At 36.1% G+C, this 19,659-nt stretch overlaps 1 protein-coding gene across 1 annotated transcript in view; it reads right to left on the bottom strand.

Annotated features, from left to right (window-relative positions):
* Window positions 1–7,363, bottom strand: part of LOC139123892 (ankyrin-3-like) — a 37,948-nt gene extending 30,585 nt beyond the window's left edge. The window contains exons 1-3 of the mRNA XM_070690043.1: window positions 7,274–7,363; window positions 3,355–3,456; window positions 1,714–1,812 (exon numbers count right to left, since the gene is read on the bottom strand). Of these exons, the coding sequence (XP_070546144.1) occupies window positions 1,714–1,812; window positions 3,355–3,456; window positions 7,274–7,363 (291 nt within the window). The remainder of the gene's footprint in view (window positions 1–1,713; window positions 1,813–3,354; window positions 3,457–7,273) is intronic.
* Window positions 7,364–19,659: the final 12,296 nt, after the last annotated feature.

Raw genomic sequence — 19,659 nt, 5'->3', positions numbered from 1 at the left:
CAATGGAGCTGGATGTCTGATTTTTGGTATATAGGGATAAGTATAGGAGAGAAATTTTTTGACCAAATATCATGTGACCTCGATGACCTTTACCTAAAATATATGTTTATGTCAATAAATAAGTAACCACAAGTGCTATGTCCTTTATATTTAGTAGGATGGGAGACCTTATGACAACACACGCTTTACCTCATTAATTATGTACTCATATAATTCTGGGCAAGCAAATAGAGCTAGAGATGCATATAGGGATTAATTAGCAATATAATTTTTTCAAAATGTCATGTGACCTCGATGACCTTTGACCTTGATTATACATATATATGCATATCTCAGTAACCACAAGTTCTATACCCTCCAATTTTGATAGGATATAAGACCTTAAGATGTCACATCTTGTACCTCATTTATAATGCGCATATGTATTTCTTGGCTGGCCAATACTGCTAGAGGTCTGATCATTTTTCCCGATTTAGAACCATAACTTAGACATGCCTGATGTGTTTCAAATTGGGAACAACGACATAGACCTATGTGCCCATAGATCTCAACATATACACTCCAGTGATACTTCTTAATGACCTTTTCCTGCCCCATCAAGACTAATACTCCTATTACAAGCGGGAACTATGTCATTGCAAATGACTTGTTGAGTTAATGGTTGTATCACAGTATTCGATATATCTAATTCTGTATTTTTTCCATTTTATATTCTGAATAAATACATTAAACATATTTCACTGTCTCCAGTACATTACATTTAAGTATTTTCACTTCATGCACTTTATCCCTTTCACACATGTTCAAATATCTGACCAGAGAACAAACACTAAATAGTCCAGGATGGGAGCTACAGTGTCATTGACGCTATTTTTGATTTTTTTAATTCTTTTCCTAAAGTCGACTGAATTGGTTAATATTGAAATGACTAACAGTTAATTGGCAGATACTTATGTAAACTTTGATGTCAGTGTCTGCCCTACTTACAATGCAATATGGCTACACCAGTCACCAGGTTCGTTTACAAAATGCACACTGTAGTATGTTCCACAATGTTAACCAAATCAACATATTTCTAATATGGGAAAACTCACTGTTTTACCAGGATAAATCTGAGTCTACGTAAGACCAAATTTAGAGCACAAATCAATCTATAGCCAGTCAAAATATGTGATTTAACTTTTTGCTTACATGTCAACTACAGCCTACATATTTTATTTGACATTGGAACTTGTATTTAAAAGCATTAATATGCAAATATTGCCATTATGATTTTAATTACTGCTAGAATTCATAATTAACTCCCTGTCTCTGACCCTTACAACATCTCATAACTAGTTTATTATTTTATTTAACAATTAAAAGTGATGCATGTAAAGACAATCGTTTGATTCACAGTGATTCTGACATAGATGGCATCACACATAACTGCCATGATGCGGCATTACTTTGTCATTGATTTCCCTTTGATTGTCATGCTATTCACATTACCATACTGCAATGGTGTTGCAATGGTAGACAATTTACCTCATTCTTGACTGATATGACCAGGCTTTACAATTTAACACAATTCTCAGGTTTGGTTTTACCTGTGAATATCACATTTCAATTTGACATAACATCTGAAATCAGCATAAATGTTAATAATTTACCTTGAAATATCACAGATAACAAATTCAATGTTCAATGACATCTTGTCAAACATGCACTTACTGATGTAACAGCTTCACTGTCAGCACCGATACCAAGTAGATATTTTACCACCTCACTGTGACCACCCTCAGCAGCATTTATCAGGGGTGTTTTATTGTCCTATAATTCAATAGTTAAACAAATAGACACTTGTTTTATTGATCTATAGTTGAGAGTTTAGCATGTAGATGTGTGTTCAATGATTGAGGTATGTGTTAAAACACAAATGTTGGTATGTCAGACTTCACAGACTAGATTTTAGGGAGGAGATATATTGCATACTTAAAATATGTCAAATTAATGGTCTTGGTGTGATAGATATCAGCATAAATCAATCATTCTAATCCAGGGTCATTTCAACAAAAACAAGAATGTCATCCAAGTTAGGCATAAATGTCTGATCTAAATGTGCTGTAGACATACGTATATTTGATGTAACTTTGGTTTGTTTTCATAACAGCTAAACTTGAAACAGCTCACATTTGTTCCAAAAAATAGGCGCTATGTTCGTTTTGCTGTGACTTCCTGCAGCCATCATGTTTTGATATTATTGTCAGCTCTTTCTGTTGCATTTATGTCAAGTTTGAGCAAACAAGGTTATGTTTCTGTCAACACCTTGAATGATGTGTCTTTAATTTCATATTATCTTAATTATCACTCAACTTGTGTTTCAAATATTAAAATCAGTAAAGACTATAAGTACATTTAATATTTTAATTTATCAGGTCTTACTGGGACTGAAAAATGCTTTTGACATTTAAACTCATTGTCATACACTATAGTCCTGTTGATCACTGTCAATTGTTGATCAGGCTAAGACCACTGCTTATATCAAGCTAATTCAGTCTGAAACTTTATGAAACTGGCCAATTCATGTTGTGTTGGAAAAACAAAAGAGAGTGTAATACTTTGCCTGCATTCACATACCTAGGGTGGCTGGAATAATTAAGGGTGGTGGGATTTGAAAGTTCTGGGGTTGGTAGGGGAGCATGCATGATAATAGTAAAAAATCATTTGGGTCATGCTTCCTCACAACTCAAACAAATTTAAACTGCACATGTTTTATAAAATAGGAATACCAATGTTTTGTAATTGTGGAAACACTTGTTCACAACATACAATCATCATGCAGCCCTTCACATGACCAAAACAAATGCATCTTGAAATGAAGCTCTTTGATATCATTAAGGTTAAAATTGAAGCTCTTAATGGCTTTTAGACACTATGTTGTTCTAGAGATTAGAGATCCTCAGACGCCTTAGGCCATGTTTACATAACCCATAGACTAATTGAAGGCCAGATGTTTGCAGCGTCATGATGAATACATCGAGCTGCAGAGGATGGACATCCATCGATCATCCACCGATCTACACACTACATGCAGACAGGCCGACAGATAGACAGTCAGATAGACAGACTGGCAGATAGACAGTCAGACAGTTATATTATTCTCATCTACATATCAAAAAACTAGGCACAAAACTTACAAAATCTAAGCATTTCATGTACAGAAAATATAGGTATCATCGACTTGAAAAGATAAAAGTGTTTTGTAAAATTAGGTGTTCAAATATTTAAGATGGTCATATTATGGGATAGAATTACCAAAGCACATTCCCGTTTTGAAAAAAAAATCAATGGCATCAATGAATATTTACATACCTGTCCTTTGACTTCTTTGTCAATACCAAGAGTTTTGATAAAATACTTCACAACATCAAGGTGTCCATCCAAAGCAGCAAGATGCACTGGCATTGAATTATCCTACAAGTGAAATGAAAAATCATTGATGATAATTAATTCCTGTAAAAGTAACTGTTAAAGAAATTGTTTACATACATGAAAGAATGCATTGAAACAAAGATTCATTGAACTCATTATTTTTTATCAGGTATTGGTAATAAATTATTCCATGGTGATGAATGAACATAATGCCACCAAACTCAAGAAAGGCAGAGCTTAAGTGGATCTTAAACAACTGACATTCATGTAGGAATCATAATTAAACTTATCACTTGTTATGTATTGGTAGCGTAAATATTTTCCAGAGTTACGATTATTTTACTCCAGCTATGAACTTTGAGAGTACAGAGATATTTCAAATCTGCTCTGAACCCTTTTTGTAAAAAATGGGATAGCTGATGTCTGACATCCTCATCGGTTTTTTCCGATTTGATTTTCAAATTATGTATGACTCATATTCTGAGCAAAAAATTGAAATTTAATATGTTGATCAGAAGTGGTTTTAAACAGGTAACAAAAATTATTTATAAATTGTTTGCATACACAACGCAGTCTGATATCAAAATCATTACATTTTTGAGAAGTACATGTTGTGCTTCATCCTTTCAGGTGTACAAAGTTTCATTTAAAATTGACCTCAGGTGATTGAACCATGTCACAAATTGTCAAGAAAGCTCATAAAAATAAGTTACATAAACTTAAAAACATTTGTATATTGCCATGATTTCAAAGATTGTGTCCATATCCTTAATCCAAATACTTGAATGAATTAGTTACAAGAAAGTCATTGGTTCATGAGTGTAAATAATAAAAAGAAAACAGTATCCCCCTGAAAGACTTATACAGTTCTTCATTAAAACACCGAACAGATCACATCTGCAACTTAAAATACCTTAAAGGGGCAGTGGTGTAATTTTTAGGTATTATTCAATTTATTTCTTTTTAAACAGAAAATGTACCTTTGTCCTCCTTTAGATTAACAAGTTGATTTTGTGTCAATCAAAGTAAAAGTTGATGATGATGCTAAGAGGGTAAGTCCCTGATGGTTGTTTGTGATTATATCATATTTACTATGCGATCAGCACAATGCAAAACAAATCTAATTTAGATGACTTATAATGACATAGTCAAGCAGCTTTGGTGAGAAGCATTACCAAGATGGACTTTTGGAAAAAATAAATTTCACAAAGAAGTGGTTAGGCACCAGCAGTTTTGTGAACTGATAAAATGAAGAAATATATCCATACATTTTGTAGATATTCTGCCTCTACTGGTACATGCACAAAAGAAATGGAATAAAAGTTTCTTCTCCATGAACCTAATGACCTTTAGTTTTCACAGTTTTATTTCTACTTGCAAATACTATCATCGATGTTTTATAATAGATAATATTGTTAATGGATATCAAACATCTGTTTTTCATTTCAGTATGTTATATTAAGTAGATTAAACATTCCATATCGTATATGGTAGTGTTTTCTAACAAAGTGTGATGGTGACCATTTGCTACGATAAGTAGTGCTTATATCGTACTTATTTTTGAAAAGATGAATATGACACGTTATTGAAGTAAGAAATGTCTTCTGAAACCTTTACTTCAAAGTTAACCAAATTATGGCTCTTCCTTGGAACCTAAGATCCAAATATCTTTGAAGTGTTTGTCATGTCTACAGTGATTGCACACATTGAGGAAGGTTAGATGAGCCTTTGCAGTGCACAGTGTGGTGCAATAAACAGTCTTAATACATAATAAAGATAGTAAATACAATGGAATTCAGTAATATGCATTGAGTATAGATACAAGGAGGTAAGTCACTTCCTAGCTCCACAAAGTGAAAGAACACAACATGATTACATATTCATGCACACTGACAGTATGCTGTGACCATAGATTCACATTTTCCAGAGTGACAAAAAGTTACGGTATTCGCCATGGTCACAAATATAACAGGTGCATTATATTGTACTGCAATGAGATTACATATCACCATTCAAAATCCTTTTTCAGTATCTACAGATTGATGTGACAGACTCAACAATACTTTTTCTTATGGCACATATATGATAAAAGAAGATGAGAAATTAGAGTTTATTTTTTTATGATAAATTACAGGTTTTTTGCATTGACTGTAAAGTTATTGGCCATTTTCACCATATTTAAATGCCACCTATCAGAATTCCTCACTCAGTACAGGCTTCACCTTTACTGACAAAAAGTGTTCATGTTTATTTGAGGAATTTATGCCCTTTGGGATCAGATAGGTACCCTCATACAGCATTGTTAATAGGCATTTGTATGCAGTTACTGCACAATAGGCACTGATTTTACCTGAAAGCCTACAGCTTTGGGCCAGAATTCAGTGCTTATATACTACAGGAGTTAAAACCTGATATTTCAAACAAATGATACAAATGATATAGTAAAGGGAAATAGAATGACAGAATTAGAGTTATATTCAAGCATGTAGTTTCCCATGGCCATGTGGGGCTGCAATTTGGGAGACAATTATGATTACCAGAAAAAGTCGACATGTCAACTCTAAATGGAGTGTCTATAATCAAGCTGAATTGAACATTGTTAATTCACATTTTATTGTTCTCAGGTCACTAAATTTAACATTGATTTGATCTTTTTAACATGCAGACTATTCAACATGCAGATATAAAAACACAAACAATTTCCTCCTAGTACAACTCAACTAGTTGAAAGCTAACTAGAAACCGCGGCCCACCCTTGTCGGTTGTCAGTGTAGCATAAAGTTGATATCGACCGACTCCTAATTCACTTGCCTCAAGCAGTAAGATCATGGCATAAATCAATTAACAATCATATAACTTTACAATAAATGTGATTGTTTGCAGTCTATTTATTATTATTTTTGTCAATTCAGTGGTGAAATTGCAAAGTATTATAAACATGCAGAAAACACAACTATAGCTGTCATGGGATCAACTGAAAATTTGCTAGAATATGTCACGTGACGAGAAAATAGTTACAACTAGTCCTCACTGAGTCGACAAAAGTGACAGGAGAGGGTATTTTAGAAAAGATATTTCTGAGAGAAAAATCATTTTACAGGACACAAAACTAGAAAGCATTTGCAAGCAAAAGCGAAGTTCCAGAGACCAGAGCAGCGGAAGAAACAAGAGAATGTGTGACAAAGATAGGTGCAGAATGAAAGAGTGCTTTGGATTTTAATATTCAAGCACGTACCTATAGTTAGGGCTGCTAGCAGTAAACACCATAATACAACTGAAAGCGAGGCAGTCCACAGATTACAAATGACTACATGTACGGTAAAAACGCAACAGATAAATACGGGGGCGACAACGCAAGGAAATGTATATCAGACGACATTCTCGCGAGCCAGAGCAATAATTTTTGCTCCGCTGACCTACGCGAAAGTCAATCGCTTGACGGGTAGCGCTGAGTTGTTGCCGTAAAGAGGTGCGTGGTTTACGACGATGATCAGACGAGAGGAAACATCGGACCATGGGATCTATTTTTTACATCCATGATCGGACCTAGGCCGTTGAAATTGAAAACCGAGGCCACAATTGCATTGTCATTTGATTAAAAGCACAGACTAAAACGATTTTCATTGCAATGTCGCTGTTTTCACAAGATACTGACCGTTTGATCTTGGAAAGTTGAGCTGCTTTAACGTGCAGCCAACGCATGCCCTTGCGATGCGGTGACAGGGCCTCGCCCGCCTTGCAGACTGATATAGGAAAAACCGCTGGTGGCTCCTCAGAAATACGGCGGGCAGTTTCTCCGCCAAAACAGCCGATTTTGAATCCAAATTTTGCATTGATCTTCGTTTTCGAGCACACCCACCTCGCCTAGGTACACGATGTGCCCAGCCGCGCTTGTAAACTTACGGAAAGCATATTTTTCGCTCTCTATGCGAGCGAAATCCGCCGCCATTGTTATCTCATGAGCATTCGGGCGAAACAGTATAGCGCCACGTACGGCGAGTATTTAGAGAAAAATAAAATCAAAAAGCAACAAAAAACAAAGCGAAAGAAAGCTAGAATTATTAATAGCTGAACGCAATATGATAGTCAAGCAATGGAGAATAACAAATAAATAAATAAACACGCAAGAAATGCCCGTAAAACCCGTCCGAGCTGAGCGATGACGTCATAAGCGTGTCGCAATGCATTCTGGATAATTAAGGTAAAATTTGTGTATAGCATGTTCTATGATAGTAATACCGGAAATAGAGAAAGAAAGAAAGAAAGAAAGAAAGAAGGAAAGTGAGCAAAAACTAACAGTTCCAGAGCTGGTCTCTGGAACTAATAACAAGTCATCGAAAGATGACACAGTCCCCACTGTTTACATTGTAATATCGAAACTAGTCTTTCGTCGACTTTGCCGAGAAAATGTCTATCGAATGGCTTTGTGATCAATCAAGCTTTATCAATACCAACACTATCATAAACGGGCCATTGTTTACTTTGACAAATCTCAATAACATTCAACATCTAAGAATTCCTAGGGTTTCTGCGAGCCCTCGAGGCAAATATCTCCCTTGCTCTGCCGTACGGGAAATCGGCAACACACGGCCCTTCCATTGAGAGCAACATCAAATTATCTACATTGCCGTCGGAAAATCTACTACGGGCTCCTGTTTTAGCAGCTGAAGCCCTTTTCGCATGCAACCAAGGATACAGGAATTACTACTGCATACATGTCAATTGTCGAACTGCAGGAAACCTTTCCGCATATTCTTGAATTAGCAAACGACATGACTCCGAGTTCTCAGCGTAAACTTCGCTTGTCTGAAGTCGTTTCTAAACGCGTTGCCGTGAGTGCTCACGGTTTACGTAGTCTGATCCAAGATGATCGATGAAGTTTCAAGTGCCTCGATACCGTAGTCACGGAGTTCATTGTCAATCTCTGGGTATTTACTTGCATTATGACTTTGTCAAGACACAATAGGATATTAGTACATGTAGTACAGTTGGCAGGAAATCGCTCTTCTGTTCGCTGTATCAAATGTTCGGCGCGATGAAGCGTCGACGCGAGTTTGCACAGGCAAAGCGGATGACGCAGCTCTCATTAGCATATGTCAGGTCGTGTGGTTGGCTTCGATTTCTTCTTTCGCTGATCACTGCGTCTCACGTGACTAGCTAGACGCAGCAGCTGTGAGGCATGTGATCACCAGCGATTCAAATCGTCTGACCATACCATTATTTTACGGGAGCCCGCATAAACAACCGTAGTGCTTGTCAACGATGACGTTTAAAACTGACGAGATGACATTTTTGCAAATTACTAAAGCTTTCTGTGGCTCTCGTTCATCACGACAGACAACGCTTGACGCCTAAAACTCCTAAAACTGACCAACCGAAACCGTCACCAGTCCTGCGAAATACCTTTTGGAATCGACTACAACCTTTGCTAGCGTCTCCCCCATAAATAATCGTACAGTCTGGTGATTTACGTCATCAGTGTATTACATGATCCAAACATTGGCTTCAGATTCGGATTCAGAGAAAAAAAGTCTGAAATAAAAGACATCAAGAGTAATTTTGGTGACTAAATTGAATTATTTTGAGATAATAAGGACTGTGCATCAAGAGACCATATGGTACTACATTTATGCCCAGTTACAAAACGATCGCTTCACAGATGCCACAGAAATCGTTGGGACGGACGGACATGACCTAACCCATAAAGTCCCCGCTTGCGGGGACTTAATAAGGACTGGTGCACTTTGACATACTCTTAATGTAATCTTATAGAAATGACTTCAAATATGCTCAAGTCTGAAATTTGTCCGCGATCAATGAACGTTGCCACAAATAGAGCACACATTTCAATTTACACATGCATCGTTTCTGTAGTGATGTGTCGTGTAGACAGTAAAATTGTTTTGATACAACGAAGTATGAACATGCAAGAATAAAATGTTTAGATTTCGGTTGATCAAGCAACATTTACAAGGTTTTTAGCCATCAATGCCATGTAATCTTAATAATTAAACTTTTGGAAAGAAGTCATCACAACAAACCCCTCCAGTGGTTAAGAAAAATCACACAAACATGCAAACACTCAGTTTTTGATGATACATATTATGCCTTATACATTTATACCTTTGTTGATGATGACTCCCAAAATTAGACCCACTAGCCAATCCATTATAACAATGTAATTTTTACTTAATCATCAGGGCGAATAAGCTTTAGTTCCCATTGAAAACAATGGTGTCTAATGTACTGAACACACTGCACACTTCTCGCTGGTTAAAATTCCTTAATCCTTTGCCATGCAAAATTCCTATGGTTTTAAGTTTTGAATTTCGTGACAAAACTTATGTTATTTGCATGGAATTTATTCCAATCACTGAAAAATATACTCCTGCCCCAAATAAAATGACGATCTTACAGCGTTTATGCAGAACAAGGGTCTGAAATTGACGCAATTTTCATCAGTAAGCATCCCGTAAGTCGTACAGACAAAATACCTGTCTCCTGTTTTAATGTATACGAAATTTGGGTGAATATGAACGATGAAAATTGCAGTAAAAAGGAAAGATATCACAGAACAGAGGCCAACACAGGGCAAAGTCTCGTGTAGTGAACATTATGGATCAATATTCTTTTACCATAAATTGATACATTGTTGTCTAGCACGCTCGCAAATTGTTCCAAGCTCACAATGGCGCCAAACTTGGCTAAAGTCCGGGGCTAAAGTGCGCTAAAATATGCTGAAATATAAAAGTATCACTAAAAATTCAATAAAGTTGTTGATTTAATTTGAGTACAAGAAAGAAACTAAGATGTTGACGATATTGGCATATGAGTCAATGTAGGGGTTATCATGGAAATATTCTGGACGTGACCTGAACACACGAGCAACACGTGCGTGCAGAGTTCTATCGATATTCTAATGAAAATAAATTGATAATGTTCTCTGTCGTCAATGGCGAACGACTGAAAGCGCATTAAGATAGGACATGCGCTTTGCCGAATAGTTCTCACACAGGCATACTTTTCCCCCATGGCATGATCACCGTAATTTGCTGGTAATAATAGTTATGAGAACAGGCCATGTTGGAGTCAGCAGTTGTCATATTGCTTGCTATATAAAAATGTAGGGAAAAGTCAACTTATAGCACTAAAGTCTGATAAAAAGGTTTTACATACACTCATAGTTGTTTCTAATAAATGACTTCATACTTGCCAGAGTAACAAATTTATGTGATTAATGAAAGTAGCAATGGTTAGTGTGTACATCAAAGATCAAGCTTATATATGCCTTCATAATTCAGCTTGCGAACGCACAGAATCATGCTACCAATACCATGATTTGAACTTAGTTCTATGAAAATACAATGATCTTTAATTTCCTGAGCACTATGACACCACTACCTTGACCTCATCAAGCACGCCTTCAATAATTACATTGATCATTTCTGGTGATATTTTGCTGGATAATCGATACTAGTTGTGTTGATGTGATGAAACATGATCATACAAAAATAATGTGCTGATTTTGGTTTACAAACAATATTTTTGTGTTCTACAGTGTGAAACTGGAAGCACTCACTACTTTTGAAACACCTGACAACACTTCCTGGTCTGTTTGCTAGAGGTCCATATATCTTATTGACTTTGTTGTGTGTACTGGTACTTTGTTATGTTTTCTGTGCTGTTTTTTGTCTTTAACTGTTAATGGTGTATTACAAATTTTGACCTAGTGTTATTGGATTGTGGATGAGTATCATTGTGATTATTTTAAACACAAATGCAATGCCATCAAAGTAATGACAATAATAATTGAACTTTAGGTAAAATAAGGTGATCACAACAAAACTCTCCAGTGCTTAAGAAAATAACACACACACCCCTGCACACACATGGGTTTGGAATGATAGTATATGCCTTATCGAAGCCCCATTGGTACATCAACACTACTACTGGCAGGCATGTTAATGTTTAAGTTGTTGACAACACTCCCCAGATCACACTGCATGATAATGCAGACATAATGATTAAAGGTTGTACTGTCACCTGTCCCACTTTTGCCACAGTTACCATGGAAAGAGAAAATTTAACCAATCACAGATTTTATGCGGATGGCCGATTTTTAAAAAAACAGCGCCCTCACATGGGCATTTTGAATACCAAGGAACGCCCCTTTGACCATATATGGACATATTTAGATTACAGGTGACTGTATACCTTTAAGCATCACACAGTTACCGAATCAAAGTCACATGGATTCTAAAAAGGTAAAAACACATTCACAAATGGGTCATCAATTCTCTTTGTGTGGACTTGGAAACAGTGATAAACTGTACAATTACAGTAATTTACTGGTCATTGGATAAACAGGTGTCATGCTTGTTTCTGGTAAGATCACGATGTGTAAGTGCAGGGAATACTGTTTTTTTATTTTTTTGTGGGGTCGCCATTTTATGGGTGCGGCATCATTTATTATTAAACATTTTAAAACATGTAGGCATGGTCAATACACGTCCTTCAGTTAGCACGTTTACATGAACAAAGTGTGGTTTGAAAATAAAATCATGAGAAAAATGCATAACTTTATCAGCTGTTGAGGCTTTAACCAATGACTGAATAATGAACTGTTTAGATATTTTCCTTACAGATTTAATCACTGTGATATTGTGTAGTTTGTCTTGAATTTATCTACTCCGTGTGCAATTATTTGACACATCTTTTACCAATGATCTAACACCTCATCTGAAATTCTGTGCTGTGCTTTTTCCACAGACAATAGTAATGGAAATTGTCTGGCTTTCTCTAATGCAAATCCACTGAGAAGGCTATTATCAGAAAATAATTGAAACTGGTCAAAATTGAGTGGTATACCATAGCTGGGTGTGATTTATAGCTATTATATCATAACATTGCATTGAAATTCTGGCATAGAACGTCAGAAAAGGATTATTGCTCTGCCTGAAAGCTTGCCACATGTGCTAGTCATGGTATATCGTGAACATACCATGGTTCTTTTCATGTCTCCTTCAATCAGATTGCTGCATTTGCATCATCAATACACTGGTATGATAAAATAATAATAATAATAATAATAATAATAATAATAATATTTTTATTGCTTGCTTGTAAATATAACATTTACATCACATTTGTGGCAATAAAAGTCTGATACAAAAATAAGTTAAAATTTTCTTCAATAAAGATAAAGTATTACAGTATAAAAATAAAATGTTATTACCCGAATAGATAGGTTTATGTGCCCAAGAGCTGGCGACAATATGCCCAACGCCAGGAGGGCTTGGCTCCTGCTGCTATGGCACATAAACCAATGTATTCAGGTAATAATATTTTTTTTACATGTCTCTTCACAGTTAAAGCTACATGTTATTTATTACTTACAGGGCATTCTCAAAGAATCTTACCATTAACGACTAGCGCATCAAACAAATTGTAATGAAAATCAAAGTAGTAGTGCATGCATAGATATTTTCCATCATTCTACCGGTAAGCATGTAATTAGACGTCTAAAACGTCAGGCTTCACCGGACTGCATGTATGGAAACTGGTCAGTACATTGTTCACACAGCTCGTTAACTCCCCGATGTTCCTATTAAAGTCAATGCACTGACTGCACCCATATCAAGTCATGTAACAATCGTTACGTATGCCATTAAAGTTCCATTAGCTGTATCTTCTGGCGATTTTTCCGTTAGTTTTGATTGAAATGATCACTGGCTCATGTTGAAGAGTCTTTCAAATAACATAGAATCGAATATTATTCGGAAACATTACGTGCCCGACAACTAAATAAAATGTGATTTTACAACGAAAATTTCAATTTTTGTCCGGACAGAAATACAAACTCTGTTGACACGCCGATTGCAACGCAGGCATTCTTCTGCACCTGTGCGAGCGTGCCCGGTACTTATGTCGTAGTCCATTGTCCAAACACGTTACGTAGCCAGATGTCTGGCAATCCACGACGCAATGTTGTTTTGATCCCGCAATAAAGGTGAACTTGTACATCTCGCGTGATCGCGGCGTCACCATATCCGCGTTCTCCCCAGCACGCTGAGCATGCCAGACGTCAACAAACGAGCTCGGAAGGGCAACACGTTTGGACAAAAAATAGCAGTTTTATTTGCTCACGTGTTCACACACGTGAGCATATGGTTTAGCCATGTCTGTCTGTCTGTGTGTGTGTGTGTCTGTATCCCCATTATCTCAAAAACGGCTGAACGTATTTCAGTCAAATTTGGTAGACATCTTCAGAATTCAAATGGCTAGAACTGAAAAGGTTTTGGTGGGCGTGGCTTGCATATTAATGAAGTTATCACAGTTTTAATTTTTGTGATACATGGTAGTCTATGGGAAGCATGATGACCATGGTTTCTGGACATCTCGACCCTAACCAACTCGACCCCAGTCAACTCGACCGCTACCAACCTAACCCTGGTTAGACCTTATAGCCTTGCTCCTTCATGCCAAATATCAAAGTCACAGGTCTTGCCGATTTTGAGAAAAAGATTTTTAAAGTATTATTTTTCTGATTTTTCTATGACCTTTGACCTCCCCTATACCTATGCAGCTAAGCTATGGCAATGGCTTATTCTGGCCTATGTTAAAGTCCAAGACAGCCAGCGTCTATTGGACAATGGCCAGTAGGGGACCAAATTGCTCTCCACAATTTTGGGGATTCCACTTCACCTTTGACCTTGGCATCTTCCTGCAACTCATTTATTATGTGCATTTCTAATTCTGAGCTAGCCAATAGAGCTAGAGGTCTGATTTTGGTATATAGGGATAACTTAGCAATACAACTTTTTTGACAAAATGTCATGTGATCTCGATGACTTTGACCTTAAATATGAGTATATGTCCATAACTCAGTAACCACAAGTGCTACACCCTTCATATTTGGTATGATGGGAGACCTTATGACATCACATCCTGTACCTCATTAATTATGTGCATATCTAATTCTGAGCCAGCCAATAGAGCTAGAGGTCTGATTTTGGTATATAGGGATAACTTAGCAATACAATTTTTTTGACAAAATGTCATGTGACCTCGATGACCTTTGACCTCAAATATACATATACGGCCATAACTAAGTAACCCCAAGTGCTACACCCTTCATATTTGGTATGATGGGAGACCTTATGACACCACATCCTGTACCTCATTAATTATGCGCATATCTAATTCTGAGCCAGCCAATAGAGCTAGAGGTCTGATTTTTGGTATATAGGGATAACTTAGCAATACAATTTTTTTGACAAAATGTCATGTGATCTCGATGACCTTTGACCTTAAATATGAGTATATGTCCATAACTCAGTAACCACAAGTGCTACACCCTTCATAGTTGGTATGATGGGAGACCTTATGACATCACATCCTGTACCTCATTAATTATGTGCATATCTAATTCTGAGCCAGCCAATAGAGCTAGAGGTCTGATTTTTGGTATATAGGGATAACTTAGCAATACAATTTTTTTGACAAAATGTCATGTGACCTCGATGACCTTTGACCTCAAATATACATATATGGCCATAACTAAGTAACCCCAAGTGCTACACCCTTCATATTTGGTATGATGGGAGACCTTATGACACCACATCCTGTACCTCATTAATTATGCACATATCTAATTCTGAGCCAGCCAATAGAGCTAGAGGTCTGATTTTTGGTATATAGGGATAACTTAGCAATACAATTTTTTGACAAAATGTCATGTGACCTCGATGACCTTTGACCTCAAATATACATATATGGCCATAACTAAGTAACCGCAAGTGCTACACCCTTCATATTTGGTATGATGGGAGACCTTATGACATCACATCCTGTACCTTATTAATTATGCACATATCTAATTCTGAGCCAGCCAATAGAGCTGGAGGTCTGATTTTTGGTATATAGGGATAACTTAGCAATACAATTTTTTGACAAAATGTCATGTGACCCGATGACCTTTGACCTCAAATATACATATATGGCCATAACTGAGTAACTTTAAGTGCTACACCCTCCATATTTGGTATGATGGGAGACCTTATGACATCACATCCTGTACCTAATTAATTATGCACATATCTAATTCTGAGCCAGCCAATAGAGCTAGAGGTCTGATTTTAATCAAGTTAGGTAAGGATTTGAAAGGATACATCAGCAGTGGGAACCATTAAGGGGTGACATGAAAGATATTTGCTAATTTGCATATTTAATGAACTTTCCTAATTAGGGATATATATCTAAATTAACTTGATTTTAGTCATTGAAACTTGCTATATACATCAAAGATACTGTGATATAACATTATTGAAAGTCAAAAGACATTTTTACTTCAGCCAATTCCTAATTTGCATATTAAATGAATTTTCATACTTAGGGATATTCATCTGAATTGACTTGATCAAAATTGATGTAACTTGCTATGTACATTTCAGACACTGTAATACAATATTATTGAAAGTCATTAAGCATTTTCTCTTCAGCCAATTCCTAATTGGCATGTTTAATGAACTTTCCTAATTAGAGATATATATCTGAATTGACTTGACCAAAGTTGACAAAACTTGCTACATATATTGCAGATACCATGATACAACATTATGACAATCATTAAGCATTTTTACTTAAGTCAATTCCTAATTTACATATTTAATGAACTTTGCTTATTAGGGATATATACTGGGATTTACTTGATCAAAGTTGGCAAAACATGACAACATTGATGATTATACCTGGTTAAAACAATATCGAAAGTCATTTCACATTTTCATGTCAGCTAATTTACAATTTGCATATCTAATGAGCTTTCACAGCTCGGCATATATGGCTTGAAAGACTTGGCCAACGGTAATTACACTTGCTATGTAAAATGGTGATACAATGACAGCAGTCAAAGAACTTTGATATTTTTATTTCAGCTAATTACATATCTGTATACTTCATGACCTTTGAGAATTAATCGGCGGTGATTATTGTTCATTATGTTGATCATAATACTTTCAATGAAGTTGCAAACATGTGGCAAAGGTTCAAATTTACACATAACTGTATGAAACACGTGAGCATTTTCAGTTCATATCTGGTGTGGCTATAACATCACTAATCATGTTGTGTTTCTTCGTAAAACACACATTTTGCAACAAATATGAGCCTCCAACATGGAATTGTCCGAGGTAACAAATGGTCAAAAGTTACAAATAATGGCCCTTTAATGTTGGGTTCCATATAAGTCAATATACATGAATATACTGAATGTATATAAAGCATTGTGAGAGCGTCTATGTTTGCCTTAGCACCAATGAGAATCTCTGCAACATCTTTATGGCCATTTTGGGCAGCATGGTGCAGTGGAGTAAAACTTCTCTGAAGTGTGAAATATGAAAACAATGAAGAGTATATATGTGTACCAAGAGTTTATAAAAATAAAGTCAGAAGAAGCCATTTAAGATATAAATAATATGCATCCTTTGGAAAGAACATTGGCCTTATTGGTAGGTCTTGAGGACATAAAGTCTCATGAGTAGAATTATGTATTCTTACTTGAAAAAGCACATGATATCATGATGCTGTTGCATCATGATAACTTTCTATTCAAAAACATTTCTAACTGTCGAAAAATAGTTTTAAATTGGAAAAGGAAACAAACTTATTTCCCTTCGGCCAGAAGAATAGCCTATAAATATTTTCTTGACAAGTCAACCGAGATAGCTAAAATACATTATGATAGATCAACATGGCAAAAAACTAGTGTATATTGTTGAACTGGCATCTTCAATGATATTTTTTAACAATGATGTAGTATACAAAAAGAGAGACACAGGTACTCTAGCTTTCATGTACAGTCATTACTCTAATTTACATTGATATGCACTTGCTAGAAGTAAACGTTAAATTTTTGATTATTCTGAAGGTAAAGTCCCATCTAATATTGATAACCAATAATGTTGATGGAAAGGTTACAATAGCAATGGCTGTTCATTTACCATCATTGAAATGAGCCCAGCAACCAATGTATATAAACTACTTTTTGTAAAAAAATAAACACACTGTCAACTTTTCACCCACCACTAAGATAAAAACAGTATGAGGCTGGTTCATTCTGATATTAGTAGGTCAAAATAACTAGTCAGCTTTCTTGCTTGCTTAAGTACAAAGCTGATGCCGACTTTTTTTCGAAAGTTTACATCACCTAAACCTTCGAAAATGAAGATTTTATGAAATCGGACCCTGAGAGTTTCAGCCCTTTCCGTCGACTACCTTGTGAGCTGCTAACAGCTAATTATAATCAACGAAATAGCGAAACTGCGAAATGGCGAAATAGCGAAATGAGGGACTGGACAGAAATTACCAGGAGGGAGGGCTGGTGTTGTCACGAATTAATGAGGTTCAGGATGTGACGCTATTAGGTGCCTCATCCAACCAAATATGAAGGCTGTAGCTCTTGAAGTTACTGATTTCTAGGCATATTGATGAAATCAAGGTCAAAGGTCATCCTGGTAACGTGAAATTTTGGCGGAAAACTTTGCTTACATAATCAATCCTGTCCACAAATTTCAGCTCTCTAGCTCTACTGGCTAGCCTTTAATTTCATAATTGTTTAATAAATGAGGTACAGGATGATGAGAGTCAAAGGTCACCAGAAATTTTAGTTATATGGTTTCATCCCTTACTGGTCATTTTTCAATATACACCAGCCCTCTCGGACTGTATGTAGGAAACGATATAGTCATAGCTTTACTGCAAGGTCTAGGGCAGGTTAAAGGTCATAGAAAATTCAGAAAAAATAATACTTTCAAAATCTTCATTGCAAGATTAACGTGGACATGGTTTAAGACATTGATGTTTGCAATGTAGCAGCCAAGCCATATGAATGTACAGAAATTTGATTGATCAAGTATTATACAAATAAGGTCAATTTTAACGTTAAAATCCAAGATGGCCACAAGAAAAATGGGTTTAAATATTATTGATGTGGACTGTGACATGTAGGGGAAGGTCACTCCTGGTGTGCATGAAAATAGGGGAGGTTACCAACACTTTTGAAGGGTTATTATTTTACGCACAGCGTCATTTTGAAAAAGTGCCGGCCCTCCCTCCCTTTAATTTCTCTCACTTCCCTTACTCACATGAGGGCGCTGTAATAACAGGACAATGGAGAGCTTGTGGAGCAAGTGTTACATCGAATCGACCCTCTGTTTGCTGTTTGTCGGATTTGTTCATTCTATATATTTCAGTTTCGCATTATTTCTTTATAAATATTTGAATTTACTACTCAGTTTCTTTATTTCTTCATTTCGCTATTTAGCCATTTTGCAGTTTCACTATTTCGTTGATTATAATTAGCCGCTGCAAACGAGGTGTTTTGTCAAGGCGATAAGCCCCCGCGTCAGTGATCGGCAGAACAAATTCATGAAGGGGATTAGGGAGGGCAATTAACAGATATAGAGTGTTTTCTTTGAAATAATACACACAGATAACTAGGTTAAAGTAACAGGTGGACTATAGACACAGGTAAGGCTTATGTAATGAAAAATAGTTTAATACAAGACATTATTGATAATATTCATAACTTCTAGACAATATTGCTCGCGAGACTCTGTGAAGAAACAGAAGTTGACTCTGATTTATTGTGAGACAGTAAACTGCATGTACCAATAAACTAATACTTTCATGTGGCGTGTACCATTGACAGTATGTATATGTTATATGTTTATTGAGACACTAACAGTGGCATTCCAGACTCAGCCTCACCTCACAATTTGACAACAAAGTCAAACTAAATGTTAAGATATCAATACCTTTACAGTAGTCTTGAGAAACTTACATAGAAGCTTATGTTCAATAAAATAATCAGCATTTCCAAATAACGTAGTCTGTAAAAGTTTTCAGATGTGTTCAACTTACACTTTGTACCAAGATTATCAAGTAAGTTCGTCAGATACTGAATTTCTTTAAATTTATATCTAGCACTTAAGAATAATCCAAGCGACTTGGAGGAATTTGTGCAACATGCAGTTAATATGCTGACATCACAGTATCGTTGAGCAAAGTTATTGAGTTAACCAGAGATAAATGTTGAAATTTACTGTTCCTCCAAACTTGATTGACGAAAGAATGTAATATTCGGTTTGTATGCTTTCACCAGTTTTTAAAGATTGCCACAAAAATGCTATCATGTCAGTTCATGAGTCTAAAATCTGAAATGTCAACTTTAAATCTCTTGATGTC

This window comes from Ptychodera flava (assembly GCF_041260155.1).
Source record: "Ptychodera flava strain L36383 chromosome 23 unlocalized genomic scaffold, AS_Pfla_20210202 Scaffold_23__1_contigs__length_28996876_pilon, whole genome shotgun sequence".
NCBI classification, from domain to species: domain Eukaryota; kingdom Metazoa; phylum Hemichordata; class Enteropneusta; family Ptychoderidae; genus Ptychodera; species Ptychodera flava.
Note: the sequence above shows the minus strand (reverse complement) of the source record. Positions and strands in the feature narration are given on the sequence as shown.